The sequence below is a fragment of the Nicotiana sylvestris genome, chromosome 4, assembly GCF_000393655.2.
Source record: "Nicotiana sylvestris chromosome 4, ASM39365v2, whole genome shotgun sequence".
Classification (NCBI taxonomy): domain Eukaryota; kingdom Viridiplantae; phylum Streptophyta; class Magnoliopsida; order Solanales; family Solanaceae; genus Nicotiana; species Nicotiana sylvestris.
In genome coordinates, this window is record NC_091060.1 from 67,679,783 (window position 1) to 67,698,111 (window position 18,329).

The 18,329-nt window shown below is 37.3% G+C and overlaps 1 protein-coding gene across 1 annotated transcript; it reads left to right on the forward strand.

Moving 5' to 3' along the window:
- Positions 1–867: 867 nt before the first annotated feature.
- Positions 868–2,789, forward strand: LOC104226341 (ethylene-responsive transcription factor ERF086-like). Its single transcript, XM_009778312.2, has one exon. The coding sequence runs from the start codon at positions 1,173–1,175 to the stop codon at positions 2,337–2,339; it is 1,167 nt and encodes a 388-aa protein (XP_009776614.1). The 5' UTR covers positions 868–1,172; the 3' UTR covers positions 2,340–2,789.
- The last annotated feature ends 15,540 nt before the right edge of the window (positions 2,790–18,329 follow it).

The window sequence follows — 18,329 nt, forward strand, 5'->3', positions numbered from 1 at the left end:
AAAAGAAGAAAGATGTTTTGGTTGATCTCTCACAATTGTTCTTCTTGCCAAAAATACTCTCCAAAACAATACATGCCTATCTTGGGCGGAGTCTAGTGTTTAAAATAGGGTTTTGGGCTAAAAATCCCGTGTTTTGCACTTTAGTCCCTGAACTTCCTCGCGCCTGCCGCGGTTCTGCCGCGGTCGCGGTGGAACCGCGGCAGAATCATTTCTCTGATTCTTCAGCCTGTTTTTGTGTGGTTCACTTGGGATATTTCACGAATGGCCTCTCTTTCTTCAATTTTTGACTCCAAAAGTACTCTCTAGCCTTCCCTAGTCATATATAACCTGCAAGTCATGAAAATCACTAATAAGAGCATTTTGTTATCACTTTTATTATCAAAACTATGCAAGAAGGCGGTTATTTAGGGCATGAATATAGTTAAATTCACCTATTATCAGCAGGATTAGTAGTTAGAAGGGAATTCGAGATTTAAAGATTGTGAATGCATTTATTTTATAAACTTTTTCTTTAAATACTCTACATACATATATACGGTGTGTGCCAAAGATAATGAGCGAAGGTCATGCACCCACCTACATATAGCGCGTTAATTAAAGATATCGAGTACATGCACCAACTATTTATATGCTCCTCATATTGTAATAGTGGGAAAAATGAGTTCTGAGGGTGTTGTACCCTACATATTATCAAGTTAGGCGGAAAATATAATTCCTCCCTGCATAAAGAGCAACCACGTGATTGAAATATCTCCAGAAACCGTGTGTTGCATAGAGCTGAATCAATTTAGAATTTATGTTTTGAGTTAATTCTTTATACTATCAATTTATTACCTATTAATTGTCAGCTGCTGCGCATAAATTTTTCCATAAATTCAACCGCAACCCCATGACGCACGCCAATTATAAATACAAGTTGGATTCCACGGACCCAGCTACATTACATTCCCTTTGCAAGACCACCTTCCTTGCTGCAAGTGAATATCTCCTAAAAACTGTTTCTGAATCCAGTTTTAAACCTGATCGATCGTTACCATTGAGCTCAAACTTGAATATCTCCATTGAGCTTCATATATATCTGAATCTGATCGTTCCTTCAACAACTTGCTAGTTGTGTGAGTTTGTTTTTTTTCCAAATTATTACATAACACCAAATCAAGTAATCATCAAAAATGCAAGATGCCATAAAGCCTCTTCAAACCAACATCTCTAGTACCCTTTTTAAGAGATGTGGCACCAACAAGAGACCACTCAAAGACAGGGCTGCTGGTGGTGGTGGTGGTGTCACCATGAGGTACCGTGGTGTTCGCCGCCGTCCTTGGGGCCGGTACGCGGCGGAAATCCGCGACCCTCAGTCCAAAGAGAGGAAGTGGTTGGGCACTTTCGACACAGCTGAGGAAGCAGCTTGTGCGTATGATTGTGCTGCTAGAGCCATGCGCGGTGCTAAAGCAAGAACTAACTTTGTTTACCCTCCACCTGCTCATCCTACTACTATAACTACTGATAGTTTCCTAAATATACCTTTGTTGAACTACACTTCTACCAAAGCAGCTAATCGTTATCATCAGCTTTATCTTAAGGACTTACCAATCAGACAGTTCTTTCAGTCAAGTCCTCAAAAATCAGGTGGGGACGTCGGTAGGAAAACAGCATTAGAGGAAAGCAATGATTCTTTGAACTTGCTTCTCTTTCATGAAATTCTCAACTCCTCCTCCTCGGACTCGTCCCTTTCATCGAACACTGATTTGAACATGAATATTAATATTACCCCTTTCGATGAACAACTTCCTCTCATATTCAATAGAAATAGCACAAATTTTTCAACTTCCAGTGCCACCTTCGCAGGATCTTCTTCATCTTCTTTGGTGAATCAGTCTTGTTTAATTTCTCCCCCAAAAGCTACCAGCTACTCTACTTCTAGCATTGCTCCTATGACTCCTCAAAAAGTCAAAGATGATCAAATAAACAACTCGTGTTCAGTTGATTCGGGCATGGATTTCTTTCCCACGGTGCCTTCCGATTCTGGCTTTTTAGAACAGGCCTTAAATGGTTTCTTTCCAAAGCCGACGCCTATGTCAAGTGATGATTTTTGTGCTAAGCAATCAAACGAGGATGTGAAGAACCATTTAGGTTTCTGTATTGACGAAAGAGGAGCAGCTGGAATCTCTCTTCCCTATTTTAACAATGGTTTTGGATTTTCTCAGCTATCATCGCTGCCAATAGATCAAGATTTTCCAGTAAATATTGATCAGCTGTCCGCAGAAAATTTGTTGGGAGACATGAGTTTTCACTACTCCGACCTTCTAAATATATTAGCAGCTAAGATGAAAAACACTTGAACTTTGCTGTGCATGCACGGTTTTAGATCTTAAATTGTACTACATAGTACTCCCTCCCTTACTATCTGAACCCACTTGACTGTGCACGGAATATATGAAAAAATGAAGACTTTTGGAATTTGTGCTCCTAAACAAGTCAAAAAGAAATCCAGATCTAGTATTTGTGTGGTTATAAAAACTTTTAATAAATGGTAGAATTGTAAGTTTAAGCTAAATTGTTTTTAAATTTAGAAGTAGTCATTTTTTTTGGAACGGACCAAAAAAAATAGTTTCATATAAACTGAAATGGAGGGAGTAATTCTAAGTATGATTCTTCAATACTGTCAAGAAAATTTGACGATTCTGCTTTTGTTTTTCTTCCTTTTATCACAAGAACAAGAATATGTATCTTGCTATAGTCTCTGGTTGTTGCAGTTTTCAGGAAACAAGGAATCTTGTTAAATTGTTCGATCAAGTTGTGTGAACTGCAATTAACTGAAATCAAATTGTTTGCTTTTGTTTTCTTACAATCAAATATGATACTGGTGTCGATGTTCTCCCAATAAAAGGTGAAATTTTCGGTTTCCCCGGGCGCTTAGCTTTTTCATTTTTCTTAGCAGATTCTTAAAATTTTATTTTTTTATTTTTTTCACATGAAACCTTTACTTATTTATTTATTTATAACAACACCTGTTTAGTAGGGATTCGAACAAATTTTCCACAATTTTTTATAAATATTTTAATATTTTACTTTTTTTTCTCTAAAACAGGTGAATTAGAGACCAATTATCTCAAAACAATCCAATACAAATTTCTTCAAACCTAAAACTACACCCAAAAAAAAAAAAAAAAAATTGACTGTTTTCTTATTCATGTTCGCACCCTTAATAGCAAGCATTCAGATACGTGTATCTTTTTATTAAAAAAAATTCTGCGAAAATTATATCCAGACCTTACCTTAATTTTTCAAATCATCCAAAAGTATTGAGTACTGTCTTTCTAGTTGTTCTTTCTTAGGGAAAAATTCAAAAATATTTTCTTTAAGGTATGATTTTGTAACACTAACCTGGCTTATAATTTGAGATTAAGAATGTTTATATTATTTTTGGAAGCATCATTTTCGTTTTTGCATTGCAATTCTGCTAGAAAAAGGGATTTAAGGAGCGGGATAATAAATTGATGTGACGGAAGAGCCAAAAAGGGCTTTGATGACATTTCATAGTCTCGCGCCGTTTCAAAGTTGCAGGCCCCTAGAAAGTAATTGATCGACTAGAATCTAATAAGATAAACGTGACCTATGTGCACCAGCTGCTTGTCGCAAAACCACCCTAAGTTCTATGGTCAGCCCATCTATTTTAAATTAGGCCCTTCACCCTAAAATTGGATAGCAATGAATTTATACACGGTTCTAAGGATACGTGATATAACTTGATACAAAATAAAAAGAATAGATTAGTATTGAAATAGACAATTAAAGAATAAATGGAAACCATACAAATTGAACAGCCTTGGCCCTCGAGTTCTTCGGCCACAAAAATACACTACGCGAATGCGGCATCCTCTTCGCGATCGCAACGAAGAACATCAGACACCAGCCATCAACAATTCAAAGACATGAGGAAATGGCTTGTAGCCCATCTGAAACACACCCAGGCCCCTGGAACCCCGACCAAGTACACCAACCAATCCCAAAACATAACACGAACCTATTTGGGGCCTCAAATCATGCCAAACAACATAAAAAAGTATGAATGCACATCAATTCAAGTCTAATGAACTAATGAACTTTCAATTTCCAACATGCATGTCGAACCATATTTCATCTTAGAATCACCTCAAATTTTACATGTAAGTCACAAATGATACAACAGACTCATACCAACTCTTGAACCGCAATCCAAACCTGATATCAACAAATTCAGCTCTTGGTCAACCCTATTAACCTTCCAAACCTTCAACTATCCATTTTTTGTCAATTCAAACCAAAATAACCTAGAAACCTCCAAATCTAAATTCAGAAATACGCCTAAGTCCAAAATCACCATCTGGACCTAACAGAACTATCAAAACCTCGATCCGAGACCATATACACAAAAGTCAATCATGTTCAACTCTTCCAACTTAAAGTTTCTAAAATGAGAATCATTCTTCCAAATTAATCCTGAACCACTCGAAAACCAAAACAGACGATACACGCAAGTCATAATACAGCATATGAAGCTGCTCAAGACCTCAGACCACTGAACAAAGTGTAAATTCTCAAAATAAACAGTCGGGTCGTAACATAAAGATATTCTGCATAGCCCTTTGGCAAGTGACACCAGCATTCTTTAAGCCAAAAGGTATCACCTTATAGCAATAAATACCATTGGGTGAAGAATGTAGTAAGCTCTTTATCCTTTGGCACCATGTGAACTTGGTTATATCCTGATGAAGTATCCATGAAAAAAATTGCCTTGTAACTAGTAGTAGCATCGATCATAAGCTCTAGAATAGGAAGCAAGAATTCATCCTTAGAGCATGCAGTTTTAGATACCTAAAGTCAATGAAAACTTGAATTTAGCCATTCTTTCTCCTCGCAGGAATAATACTTGTCTATGTGGGGTACCTGACTTCAGTAATGAATCCAGATCCAATTATTTTATAACTTTATTTTTAATCAAAGTGACCAAGTCTGGCCTAAAGTTCTTTTTAGCTTGCTTAACAGGATGAGCCCCACTTGTGACTACAAGACGATGGATGACTACTTTGAGATCCAAGCCAGGCATTTCTTTACAACTCCAAGCAAATATATCTCTATGCTCCTTGAGTACCTTGAGACAAGCACTTTCTTCATCAAGTGTCAGTAAAGTACTTAGATAGGTGGGCCTCGGTTCTTTATTTATGTAGAGGTTAACTTATTTCAATAAATCAACCATGACCTTCACACCTTCTTCAAGTTCTGGTAGAGCATCTTCATCCTCTTAGGGGTCTCCATCAATGAAAGATATATGGTAACACCAAGAAATCCTCCAATGTTTTACCAACCACCATTAGAGATAACGTATCTTTCTTGCCTTGTGTTGTAACATGATATGAAGAACTCACACTTTCTTTTTCTTTATTATGTTCCTTGGTGTTGACCAAAGTTTATGGCTTTGCCTTCAATACCTACTCAGACGAGACCAAGAGTTTTGTTCATCGCCTCATTTTAGAAACTGGACTTTCTGAATCCTAAGAGATTTTTTGGATTCTAGGTGATGTGGGTGTTCTTATGTTTGAAAAAATTCTTTGGAACTTGTTATTATTCTTTAATACGAATAATTTCTTAAATAAAAAAGTTCTCACAACTGATTTTCCAACTTGAACAAAGATAGAAGGCCTATTGGAAGTAGTAGATTCCTCTTCTACAATGATATAGTTGTTGCTTGCCTTTCTTATACGCGAACTATAGATAGTTGTGTGTACCCATAAGCATTTACATGATTGATTTGTAGAAGCTTTTGATAGGAGTTTCTGTAACTTTGACGGCTCATTGGAGTTGCATCCAGCCTTTGCAAATAACATATATGCATTAAAATCAAAACCTTTATCCCTATGCTTCGCAAGGAGTGCCATATTTTGTGTAATATTTTGGGCCACGAACCCCCCTCCCTCCCCAGTAGCTTCGAGGACAATTTTATTGCCTCAATTCATTTGATTGAAAGAGTTAACCCATTCAGCACATAGTTTGGAGATTGGATGATTAACCTTCCTTTTTTTATTTTAGGGATATAGCAAAGCACATTACTCACTTTCTTTCTATAAGACATGATGCTCCATCTATGAGATTTATTTGGGCTAAGTTGTACTAAATAACAACTTTGACTTTATCAGCAACTACCTCAGATCGTTTTATTGTGAACTTATCACTTTTGGCCTTTTTGATTTTGTCGGCTTTTATTTCCTTTATCGTATGGTTCTTCAAGTACAACTTGCATGAGAGAAGTGTGACTCAGTGTCGGTGAATGACTTGTCATCAGAAACTATCTTCTTTTTGATGCCATCCTCCTAGTACTTCACACATTGATGACAGGTATATGCAACTACGATATTTTCCTGTATCCAAGGCATTCCAAGTAAGACATTGTACGAAGTTTTTGCATCAATCATTTGTAGACATGTACTTTCTTGCATATCTCCAATAGTGATCTCCAATTTGTTAGCACATATAGATCTTTGCCCCCTTAATTGAATCCTTAAATTATCAAGCGCTTTATGAGAGTTTGTCCATAGGAATGCCAAGTTCTTTCACGATGTAAATTGGTAAAATATTCATTGTAGATCCTCCATCAATCAAAATTAGATTCACCCTTTCATTGCACATATAAAAAATTATGTATAATTGGAGATTATGATGAGTGTCACCTAGTATAAGACTGTTGCTTGTGATTGTGACTTTTTCCTTACTATAATTCACTTCTTAAGTAATGGACTCGATAAGATTTTTCAACTTTGAAGATGGTGCCAACGATATGACATCACTCTTTTATTCTCCTTTATCAACATTGTAACAAGAGGCCTCAATACCATCATGGAAAATCTTTATGCGGAACCAACTTGGTAAGAATTCCTCCAAAGTCACTGGATATTATAGGTCTTGAGGGTAGTTCACCTTAATTTTTGCTTCTTCAAATACTTAATTGGATTTTGTTTCATCAGTCTTTTCACAATCATTTTCCTTATTATTTATTCTATTGACTCTTTTCGTGAACTTCTTTTGGGGCGTTAACGGCGAGTCACCAAGGTTCAATCTTCATCATCCTTCTGATCAACTTCAACTTCAACTTTGTTTTTCTCTAGTAATTCTTCATCTTTACTTTCTCCAAGACTGCATGAACACATCTAGATCAAATGAGCCAAAGGTGATAGAAACATGATTTGCACTTTCCTTCTCATCTTCAAAAACGATCATCATTTCACAAGCCAAGTCCATAACTTTTTCCTTGAAGATAAAGGACTTCTCAGGAGGTTGACTCACAACTCTATGATATTTGCAGTAATTTGGATCATGAGTTTTTCCAACTTCATTTGACCGCTTCATCTCAGAAAGTTTAATGAGCTTTAGCTCGGGTAGTTCTTCAAAAATTGTGGGCACCTTAGAATCTAAAATGGGTACCTTTTTTCTTCCATTTTTTTTATATTCCACTTTCCACATGGCTTATCTTGAAAAGAAGTTAATTTCATACTTTACTTATTTCTCACCTTTGTTGCGGACTTAACAGGTGATGTGTTGGCATACATAACTTCTTTGCTTTCATACTTGTGTACGAACTTTCTCCTTTTCTTGACTTTTTACTCGTCGTTCCTTTTTTCTAGGCTCACAAACATGCAATCTTTCATTTCAAGCAGAGGCCATGCTTAATTTCATATCATGGGCACGAGTGTCAAGTTCTTCAAAAATTCTAGGCTTGATATCTTGTAAGATATAACAAAATCAAGTGCATGCCTAGAATGAACATATCTACACCAAAAGCTTCATCAAGCCTATCTTTGTAGTTGAGGCTTGCATTTCTCCAACCATTGAAAAGTTGATAATTACTTCATCCTTATGTTGACGAGTATCTATAAGTTCCACCATGATCACATACGCCTTGTGATATAAAAGAGGTTGAGGAAATCTTGCTCCAACTGATCCCAGCTATTAACAATCCAAACTCGAGGTTTGTACAGAAATCAAAAGCATTTCTCTTTAGTGAGCCGTCAAACAACTTGGAAAGGTAATCCCCATAAGTCCTAGTATTATTGCATGTCTCGACAAAGTGCACCACATGTTGCTTTGGATTTCCCTTGCCATCGAATTGCTGGAATTTTGGGGGTTGATGTCTAGTAAGCATCTTGAAGCTATCGATCAGTGCAGTGTACGACTTTGCATATGTAATGAAGGACTTGGAAGTAACTTTATACTTATTTTTTATGGTTCCTTTAATGAACTCTTTTAGTTGATTGATTGGACTTATCCCTTCCTATGAGATATGGACTTCCTTAGTGGACTCTACTTGCCTTGAGGAGGATCACTCTCTTGAACTTCAGAATGATTTCCAGGTTATTGGTTGTATTCTCCTTCCATCAACACTTTGAACTTATCCGTTAACTTGTCAATTCGAGCATCTTGATTTTTCATGCACTTGGTAAAGCTAAAAATTGCTTCTATTAATTTTGTTAGTTTCTCCTCCACAGATAAAGTGTTCATTATCGTTGCTTGCATGACGTTACGGATGACAAAGAGTAGCATGGACTATCATAATAATTGATCCTCAATTGGATCATTTTATTCGGTATAAGCGGGGAGGATCTACCACATGAAGTACCATGCTCTTCCTTCATAGCAGAGTTATTAGATCCAGAGAGGTTAAGCAGAGCTAGTGTCTCCTTAATATTTTCAATAGCATTGATTCCTCCTTCCAATGCGTTGGTAGGGAATCTTGCTCCTTTTGAGGAAAATCCGAAAATAAGAGTTGATGCGGACGACACTTGGAGTGCTTGTTGTTCTAGCAAGCTTTCTTTGCTCATTAGAACTAGTTCATGGAGTCCAAAGGTGATATCAAGGATGCTTTATATATTAGCATGGAACATGGAATTAGCAGCCGTAGAGGAAACTAGAGTGGAATTGATCTTTTTTGAAGTCATTTCAATGTGTCTTGAATTTTGATAACTGAAAAGTTGAGATATGAGGTAGAGATTGTCCCACTAACCGTGCCAGAATTTGTAGACAATAAAATTTGCATAAAATAATTGAGTACTACAACAATCGTAGTATTTTATTTTGAATAATATAATCATTACAGTTTGTATGATTCCTCTAATTCTTCTTTTCTAAGCTAAATTCAAGGTTTGAGTTTGATCTTAAATTTGAGTTTGATTTATTCATCAGGAACGCCTTGATAGTCACCACGAAAAATACTTTGCCACGAAAAAATAGCCTCGATCTTGAAGGCATGCCTTGTATTTTATTTTATTTGTTTCTTGATCTTGAATATTTGAAACTTGTGTTGAAGTGCGTAAATGCTTTAATTCTTGCCGTTTGTAGAGGATAGCGATATTTGATCCATGAGCTCCCTTGTATCTTCTTGTTAGACCTCAACTTCTTCCTCACCTGAAATGAGAGAAATGACTCCTTTTCTATAGGTGTGGGGTAGATCAAAGTACCCTCCAAGAAAGGCTTATGGGCCATGGGCTTGGTGTTCATAAGTCGACCCAATTAGTAGAAGATTATCTTATTGGCTAGCCTAATAACATTGGGCATTTAATTAATTAGAATTAAGTAATTGGCCTAATATATATTAGCCCACAATATTTATTTGAACCAAAATTTATAATTTGATATTAAATCCAAATATCTTATGAATTTGATTTTTAATTAAATTTTCATCACCTACAATCCTCATTCACTTATTATGGATTGTTGCTTATACCTATCTTTCAGGTAACCCGATAGTGCAAAAAAATAGAATGTCGGTGTATAAATGTTATAAACTCTTCAAAAATTGATATTTGCATGATGTAGTATGTTCTGTATAGTACAACAACGAACATGACTAATGTTATTCTATTATTGTTATGACATATACTATTAATTATGGGTTCGGTTTGGATATAATATTTACTATGGAATAATTTTTTATTCAATTTTAATAAAGTTTTAAATAGATCATGTATTAGTATTTGTCCTTTGCTTATATAGTAGATGATTTAGTGGTGGAAGCGAGGGTGAGGAAGAGCATGTCTATTTTCGACAACCAGTTCAGATTCATGCGGGGACTTTCGACTACGGAAGCCATTCACCTTGTAAGGAGGTAGATGGAGCAATATAGGGAGAGGAAGAGAGACTATATATGATGTTCATTGATCTAGAGAAAGCATACGACAAAGTCCCGAGGGAGATTATATGGAGGTGTTTGGAGGATAGGGGTGTTCCAGTGGCTTACACTAGAGTGACTAAGGACATGTATGATGGAGCCAAGACATGAGTGACGACCCTAGTAGGGGGAGGGATTTAGACCACTTTTTAGTTGTGATAGGATTGCACCAGGGTTCGGATCTTATACCAATCTTATTTGCCTTGGCATTGGACACACTGATACACAACATTCAAGGGGAGGTGCCATGGTATATGTTATCTTCGTGTGATATTGTTCTGATTGATGAGAAGCGAGGAAGAGTGAACGCGAGACTAGGGGTTTGGAGACAGACCTTGGAGTATAAAGGTTTCAAGTTGAGTAGGACCAAGACTGAGTACTTGGAGAGCAAGTTCGGTGACGAGCTGAGGGTGCGGATGTGGACGTGAGCCTTGATACACAAGTCATCCATACGAGAGCTAGTTTCAAGTATCTTGGGTCTATTATCAAATGAAATGGGTAGATTTATGGGGATGTTACTCATCGTATTGGAGCAGGATGGATGAAATTGAGACTTGCATCTGGTGTTTTATGTGATAAGAATGTACCACCCAAACTTAAGGGTATGTGTCACGACCCAAAATTTAGCTAGACGTGATGGCACCTACCGAACCCGCTAGATAAGCCAATCAACAACTATCCAATTTAATGAGATTTTTAAAGAGAAGAAATGATAATATAACTCTTTTTGTACAAAGAACTTCCCAAGGACTGATAGTAAAACTTATGAGTTTCTAAGATTTAGATTTTTATAAGACTGAACTGAAATAATTACAACATATATTTGAAATGTAAATGAACAGAATTCAAATCTAATGCTCCTAAAGACAAATGATAGTCATAACTGGAATGCAGGTACATCTTCAGATCCAACTCCCGCCATAAGCATCAACATCAGCATCCTACATTTGAACGCAAGGTGCAGAAGTGTAGTATGAGTACAACCGACCCCATGTACTCAATAAGTAACAAACACAACCTTAGGTTGAAAGCAGTGACGAGCTGGGACAAGGGTCCGAGCCCAACTCCAAAAACCAGTCACAGTTCATAACAATAGAAAAAGAATGATACAAGATAATAACTCAGAGATAAGATGCTTAACTCGTTCATAATTACAGAAAGTAGGTATGCTTTTCAAGTATAACAGTAAGTCCCAAATCTTCCACCGAAAATACCAAAAACAAAAGAGTAAGTTCGAAAACTGTGATTTTTCCCAAAATCCTTTCAACAATAAATAAGATGTTTTATTTTTCAGATAGCATGAGGAAAGTACATCTCTATGCCTACATGTCACTATGCAGGTGAAATCATGAATGGCACCAAAATCGTGTAGCGTGAGGAAATGCATCTCTATGCCTGTATTTCAAATACGCATGTCAAAAATAATGCATCTCAGTGATGAACTCATGTACTCACACTCTCAGAGTACTCAATCTCTTGGTCTCACTCTACAATTTATCATGATCAATACGCAGCAATGTACATGACAAATCTCGCCCAATCAAATATAAATAAAACCTCACGCTCAATATTGTATATGGCCAATCCAGCCCAGGAAAGATCCATCCCAAATTTATATATCAACTTACAATAAGTCACTCAGTATCATATAAGGCCAATCTAGCCTAGGGAAAATCGATCCCCAAATACAAATAATTCAGGCAAGATCCATCCCTTGATATAAATTAACTACGCTCACTGTAGGGGTGCAAACTCCGAAGGGGTTCCTTCAGCCAAAGCGCTATAATAAGCCAGATCCGGGCATAAATAAATAAAATATGCTGTGACGTGCAGCCCGATCTGATAAATGTCACTCACAATCAAGCCCTCACCCTCACTCAGTCATCAATCTCTCTAGTCTCTTGGGCTCACAACACTCAGGCTAAGCAGCCCAAATCAATGATACGAGATGTGACAATATACAATAATAGAGACTGAGATATGATATGTAATGATGAATGCAACTGAGTACATAATTCAAATTAAGCAAATAACTCAATAGCAAGAAACGACCACTGTGGGTACCAATAGTACCCGCATATAGTTTAAACATAATTTCTAGCATGAATCATAGCTCTGGTGTTCTAACACATTGTGCACCATAAAAATATTCAGATAAGATAGCTACACAGTTCCATGGAATCGACTAGATCACCATTTCTATGGTGCATGCTCACACGCCTGGCACCTAGCTTGCACGTCAGATCAACATCAATCACATAATACGTAATTCATGGTTTCATACCCTCAACACAAAGTTTAGAAGTGTTACTTACCTCGCACAAGCCAAATCCAATACCGAGCAAGCCAAACGGTACTCCGAAATGCCATCACGCGCGTACTGACCACTGAATGAATCGAAACTAGCAAAAAGCAGCTCAAATATATCAAATAATGCCAAAATAAACAAACCCAATTGATAAAGGTCGAATATTTAATCACAATCCCAAAATCGACCAAAAGGTCAAGCCCGGGACCGTGCCTTGCAACCCAACAAAACTCACAAAATTCGACTATCCATTCAGTTATGAGTCCAACCATACTAGTTTCATCCAAATCCGACTCCGAAACGATGTTCAAAACTCAAAAATTCACTCTATGAAACTTTTGACACCCCCCCCCCCATTTTCTCTTTAAAATTCACAATCCAATTACCAAAAATAACGATAGATTCACGAAATATAACCAAAACTTGGTATAGAATACCTACCCCAATTCATATGGTAAAAATCCCCTAAAACATTGCCAAATCCAAGCTCCCCAACTCAAAATATGACAAAATGAACAAACCCTCGATATATATTAAATATTTTTGCCCAATTGTTCTGCCTCGTTTCATATGCCAAACAATCCCTAAACTTGCTTCTGAAGCCTCCAATGGATTCCTTGTGAAATTTCAATCAAGTTAGACTTTTGAGTTACTCCATTTGACCTTATAATGAAGGAGATATGTTGGTTTTAATATTTGAAAATAGTCCATATGTTAAAATACGAAGTCAATGGCAATTTTGTAATTAATCTGGAAAATCTAGCAATTTAATTCTTAGTAAAATGACCATAAACTTCTCATACGATGTCCAAATTTGACAATTCATTTTTTATGGCATTGTAATTATGATACGGATCTAATGCTTCAATAGAAACAGAAATTGGAGCTCATTTGCTTAATGTGATACCATTTATGCTTGAAAAAACGACATTTATACATGAAAAACGAGCGTAACACAACCCAAACCTATCCAAAACTCACTCGAGCCCCTCGGAACCCCGTCCGAACATACCAACAAGCCCCATAACATAACGGAACCTACTCGAGGCCTCAATCACGCATAAAACGATGAATCGCACCTCAAATCAAACTTAATGTTCTTTTGACTTCCAAAAACCCGCACCGAAACATATCAAATCAACTCGGAATGAAATCAAATTTTGCACACGTCTCAAAAGACATCACGATGTTCGAATCCGATATCCTAAAAATCAACTTCTGGTCAAACTTATGAACTTTTCAAACTTTTAAATTTCCAACTTTCGCCAATTAGTGTCGAATCCTTCTAGAAATATCCAATTGCAAATTCGGGCATATGCCCGACTCCAAAATCACAATCCGGACCTAAAGGAACCATCAAAAATCCAATCTAAGGTCAAATGATAAAAATTCGAACTTGGTCAACTCTTTCAATCATGAAGTTCATTCTTCCAAATCAATTCCGAACAACCTGAAACCCTAAACCGGTGATTCACACAAGTCATAATACATCATGCGGAGATACTCGTGCCCTCAAAATACCGAGCGAAGTGCAAATGCTCAAAATGGCATGTTGGGTCGTTATATCCTCCCCCACTAAAATATATGTTCGTCCTCGATGTGCCTAGAGTCATTCGAAAGCCATCAAATCGTCATGTAACCTGCCCATGCACGTACCCGGGGGTGATCCCACGTCACCTAATCCATATAAGCCTGGTGACACAACCTAGCTGACAATCCTTAATTCAACTTGCGTCCATAAATCTTAGAATCCAATTTTCAACATCTAGAATTTCCTATTAGATCCAAACCTCGCATCTACACCGTATAAGCGTGAACACACTGCATCAAACCATAACCATCACCCAAGACACAACCATATGATATACCACATAACTCGAATACTCATAGCAAAAATTTCTAACCACCATAGCTGTTCAAAACAACCCAATACCAGTAATAAACCTCATATCAGACAAAACCTCGTTCTAAACCTGCGTACACTACCGATGATTAAAGAAACACACAGAAACTCGTAACTACTTCTCAAATCAACCGTTCATGGATTTCTCCCTCCGACAAGAGTTATAGCCAATTTCTAAGCTGACTTCTGATATTATCCTTCCAAATATACCACAATCAGATCTGATAGCACCCTATTCTAGGTTCAACAACCTCATCTTATCAAATACAGCCTCCCTACTGACATGCTACACCAATACAAACTTAAGCCACAAACCTTACAATCTGTGTATCGATACACAACAATTCAAGTGTACTCACACATAGAAAATGACTCAACTGAGAGAAGTGTCCCGCAAGCTCAACAAGTACCACCATGACGCAATGCTAAGACCCCATCACACATCGTAGAACTAAAACACATGAATCAATTACAAAGGAAATATCCCGACATACCCCATCTGCAATGCGTGACCCCATCCATACACTGATCCATATGAAATACCTCTAGCCAAAGTGCTCAAAATCAACGACCATGCGCAATTCGACATACAGTACCCAAGGTGTATGACCATAACCACGGAGGAACCAATAATACAATACCACAAACCAAAATGAACATGACCAAATGCACAATCAGTCATTCACCACCCTAATACCTATCTCGCTCAACTTCCGCTATAAGGCATAAATAGAATCGCACCATGTTTGCATATAACCAATGGATCACAACCCCGTATAGCATAGAAGAGTAACTCATAAGACAAATAAGAACACAAATAAGCTCAACTCTAACTGAATGGCACATCCCTCAACCATAGTAGTATGGAGTTAACCAATCTGACTCAGTGTAGACTACACATCCTCATTGGGCCTACTAATGGGCCCCAAATCAACCCTGGTCATCCATAATAGATAAAATAACCATCCGAAATTCCACAATGACCTAACCATGATGCATTCCTTCATCTGGCTACCTTTGGCCACATTTTCACAGTCCGCAACCACGAAACAACTTGCTTCTGAGAACCCCCAGTCTCCAATTAATAGAACACGGAGTACCATATCTGATCCTAACTCTATCGCCCAAATGCCTAACACAACTCCCATATACAATCATCCCATCAGTAATACTTTGATATTTCTTCCGTGCCATATTCTAGAATCTGAATATCAGCAATCGATCCGCCAGGCGAGTACCGCAATACCAATGAAGCATTCGTAAATCAAAACACAATGTCCCTTCTTAAATGTGCACCCTTCTCAGGCAATACCAAGTAGTAATAACATTCATCTAGGCATCTGAAACCGTCCATGTTGTCTAAGAATTTTTGACCTTCCATTCAAAACTGAACCATGACCTTGCACATGCAAATCTCAATCCTACACAACACACCGCATCTATCATGCCATTATATTAAAAGTATGAGAATCTCATAATCAACTGTAAGTCACAAGTAAAATACATAGTCAATTAGCCAGAAACCTTCCGTTTGATCTCATCTAGGAAAAAATCACAATACGCTACATGTTCCTCACACCAGTAGGAAATATACACCTCGAACCGTGGTAGAAACCATTGATAACACTTTAAAATCTATTTGCACATAACCGCACTATCAGAACCGAATCATTCTAACTTAACCAAGCCACACAGGTTGCCAAAACCCAAGAGCATTGCCACAAACACATGTAGAGACTCACCACATCATGAGTACCTAAAGAACCGATCATATCCATTACCGTGTTGGTCTAACCTACTACCAGGTTGTCCAATTTCTCTGAATTCCTTCCGAATTACCCTCAAGTTGACACTTCTCCTTGCCAAAACACCACGATCATTACCCCAAGCTCACCACACAAGATCCTAGCATAACCACACCGCCCTAAGGCCTATAAGCCGTTGTATTCCCTCTTAAGCACTCCAAAGTACCACAACCAAGACACCCACTCTAAAGAGACCTTCTGTGAATCTAGTCGTTTCCTTCACGTTCTTGATACTAAAATATAAAATCCATAATGATATAGAAATACCGCGAGTCTCGACTCCATCTAATGTAAATCGCATATCCTAGCCATATACAAATATAGAAAAATTCTCAATTGCTACATATAAATCTTGAACCCATTAGAACCTTCTGAGAGTCCTCCACTCTGCTCAACCTCTATTGTACTGCCCCAAATGGGCCGAACAACATGTGCCCCATTAGCACGATATCACCCAAAGAAGTAATCCACACCTCTAAGTATCCGAGTGAATCTTCCTCCATGCGCACTACATCCTTCACGAATAACAACTGTCACACCTCCTTTTTCCGCACCTGCGAGGGTGCAAGGGAGTTTTTTTCCAATTAAAGGACAATCGAAATGGGATTTATTTATTTATTTCAGAGTCGCCACTTGGGAGATTTAGGGTGTCCCAAGTCACCAATTTTAATCCCGAATCGAGGAAAAGAATGACTCCATACTACAGTCTGCGTACCAGAAATCCGGATACGGAATTCTGTTAACCCGGGAGAAGGTGTTAGGCATTCCCGAGTTCCGTGGTTCTAGCACGGTCGCTCAACTGTTATATTCGGCTTGATTATCTGATTTTATACATATTGAACCTATGTGCAAAATTTAACTTTTAGCCGCTTTATTATTATTGTTTTTAAAAGAAATATGAACATCGCTTAAAACACGTCTTTGGACTGCGTCACATGAAATGCACCCACAATCCGGAACACGTTTTATTTGATGTTTGGGGATTTGGATACGGGTCGCATGAAATGCACACCCAGGCTTAAGAAAGTAAAACATTAAACACGCGCCTAAAGAGACTATCGCGTTATTATTTTGGGAAGACCGTGAAATTCGCTAAACGGTCCTTCCGAATTCTAATTAAACCATACATTTTGTGAGGGCCCCGCAATCTATACGTTTTATTTGGCGAGGCTCGTCTCATTTTTATTTTAAAGGATAAACCTACAATGACTATATTTTCTATTAAGTTTGTCTCTAAAATAAAAAGAAAATCTCTCAATTATTTACATGCTAAAAAAAACGTAACTTATTAGTTATTAGTTTACGGCTAATGCGAATGGAAAATTGCGATCGAATTTGTACAAAGAAAAACTGCTTTCATTTTATATTTTGTTATTCAATAATACTAGAACATGAGATTGACCATAATATCAAAACAGATTAATTATTCTCCGATTAATTTAAACTAACATTATTAGATGAAGAAAGTATACATATGCAACCTCATTATTCATTAATCATTCAACTACATCTTTATACGAAGAAAGAAAAATTATATTCAACCACAAATCTAAACAGGAAGAATTCAACAGGAACAAAGCCTGATTAATATTTCATTTTTGCTTCAAGCCGAGATTGTATAAATGTGTACCTGGAAACAGCAGTACAAGAACAAACGAAGTAGGAGTCAGCAGCAATAATACCACAGCAAACAGCAGATTCAGCAACACCGCAAAACCAGTAACAACCAGTAGAATAACCCAGCAACGGATTGAAAAATCAGCAATGCAAAAGTGCAATCGCAGTCAAAGCAGAAGAGAGAAAAGATACAAGATGCAGTAGTTTCGGATTTTTGAATAACACTCGAAGAAAAGCAAACGAAAATTATTCGAGTGAAAGTTCAAATTGCATTTCTCTTTTACTCTCAAAATGTTTCAAATCTATCCTCTCTCAAGTGTAAAAATCTCTCAATAATAATCTCTAGGTCTTCCAATAATGTTCCCCCTAAAAAAAACTCTCCAAAATGAATTCTGCCCCTGTATATTCAGTGTATCCAGAATGTATATCGGGTGTATACTTCTCACTCCGCCCCCTCTTTTTTTCTTCTCTCTATCTAGTTTTTCCTCTCTTTTTTTCCAC

What these genes read in the sequence shown, in the direction of transcription:
- LOC104226341 (XM_009778312.2), top strand. Translation starts at nt 1,173, where the DNA reads ATGCAAGATGCCATAAAGCCTCTTCAAACCAACATCTCTAGTACCCTT.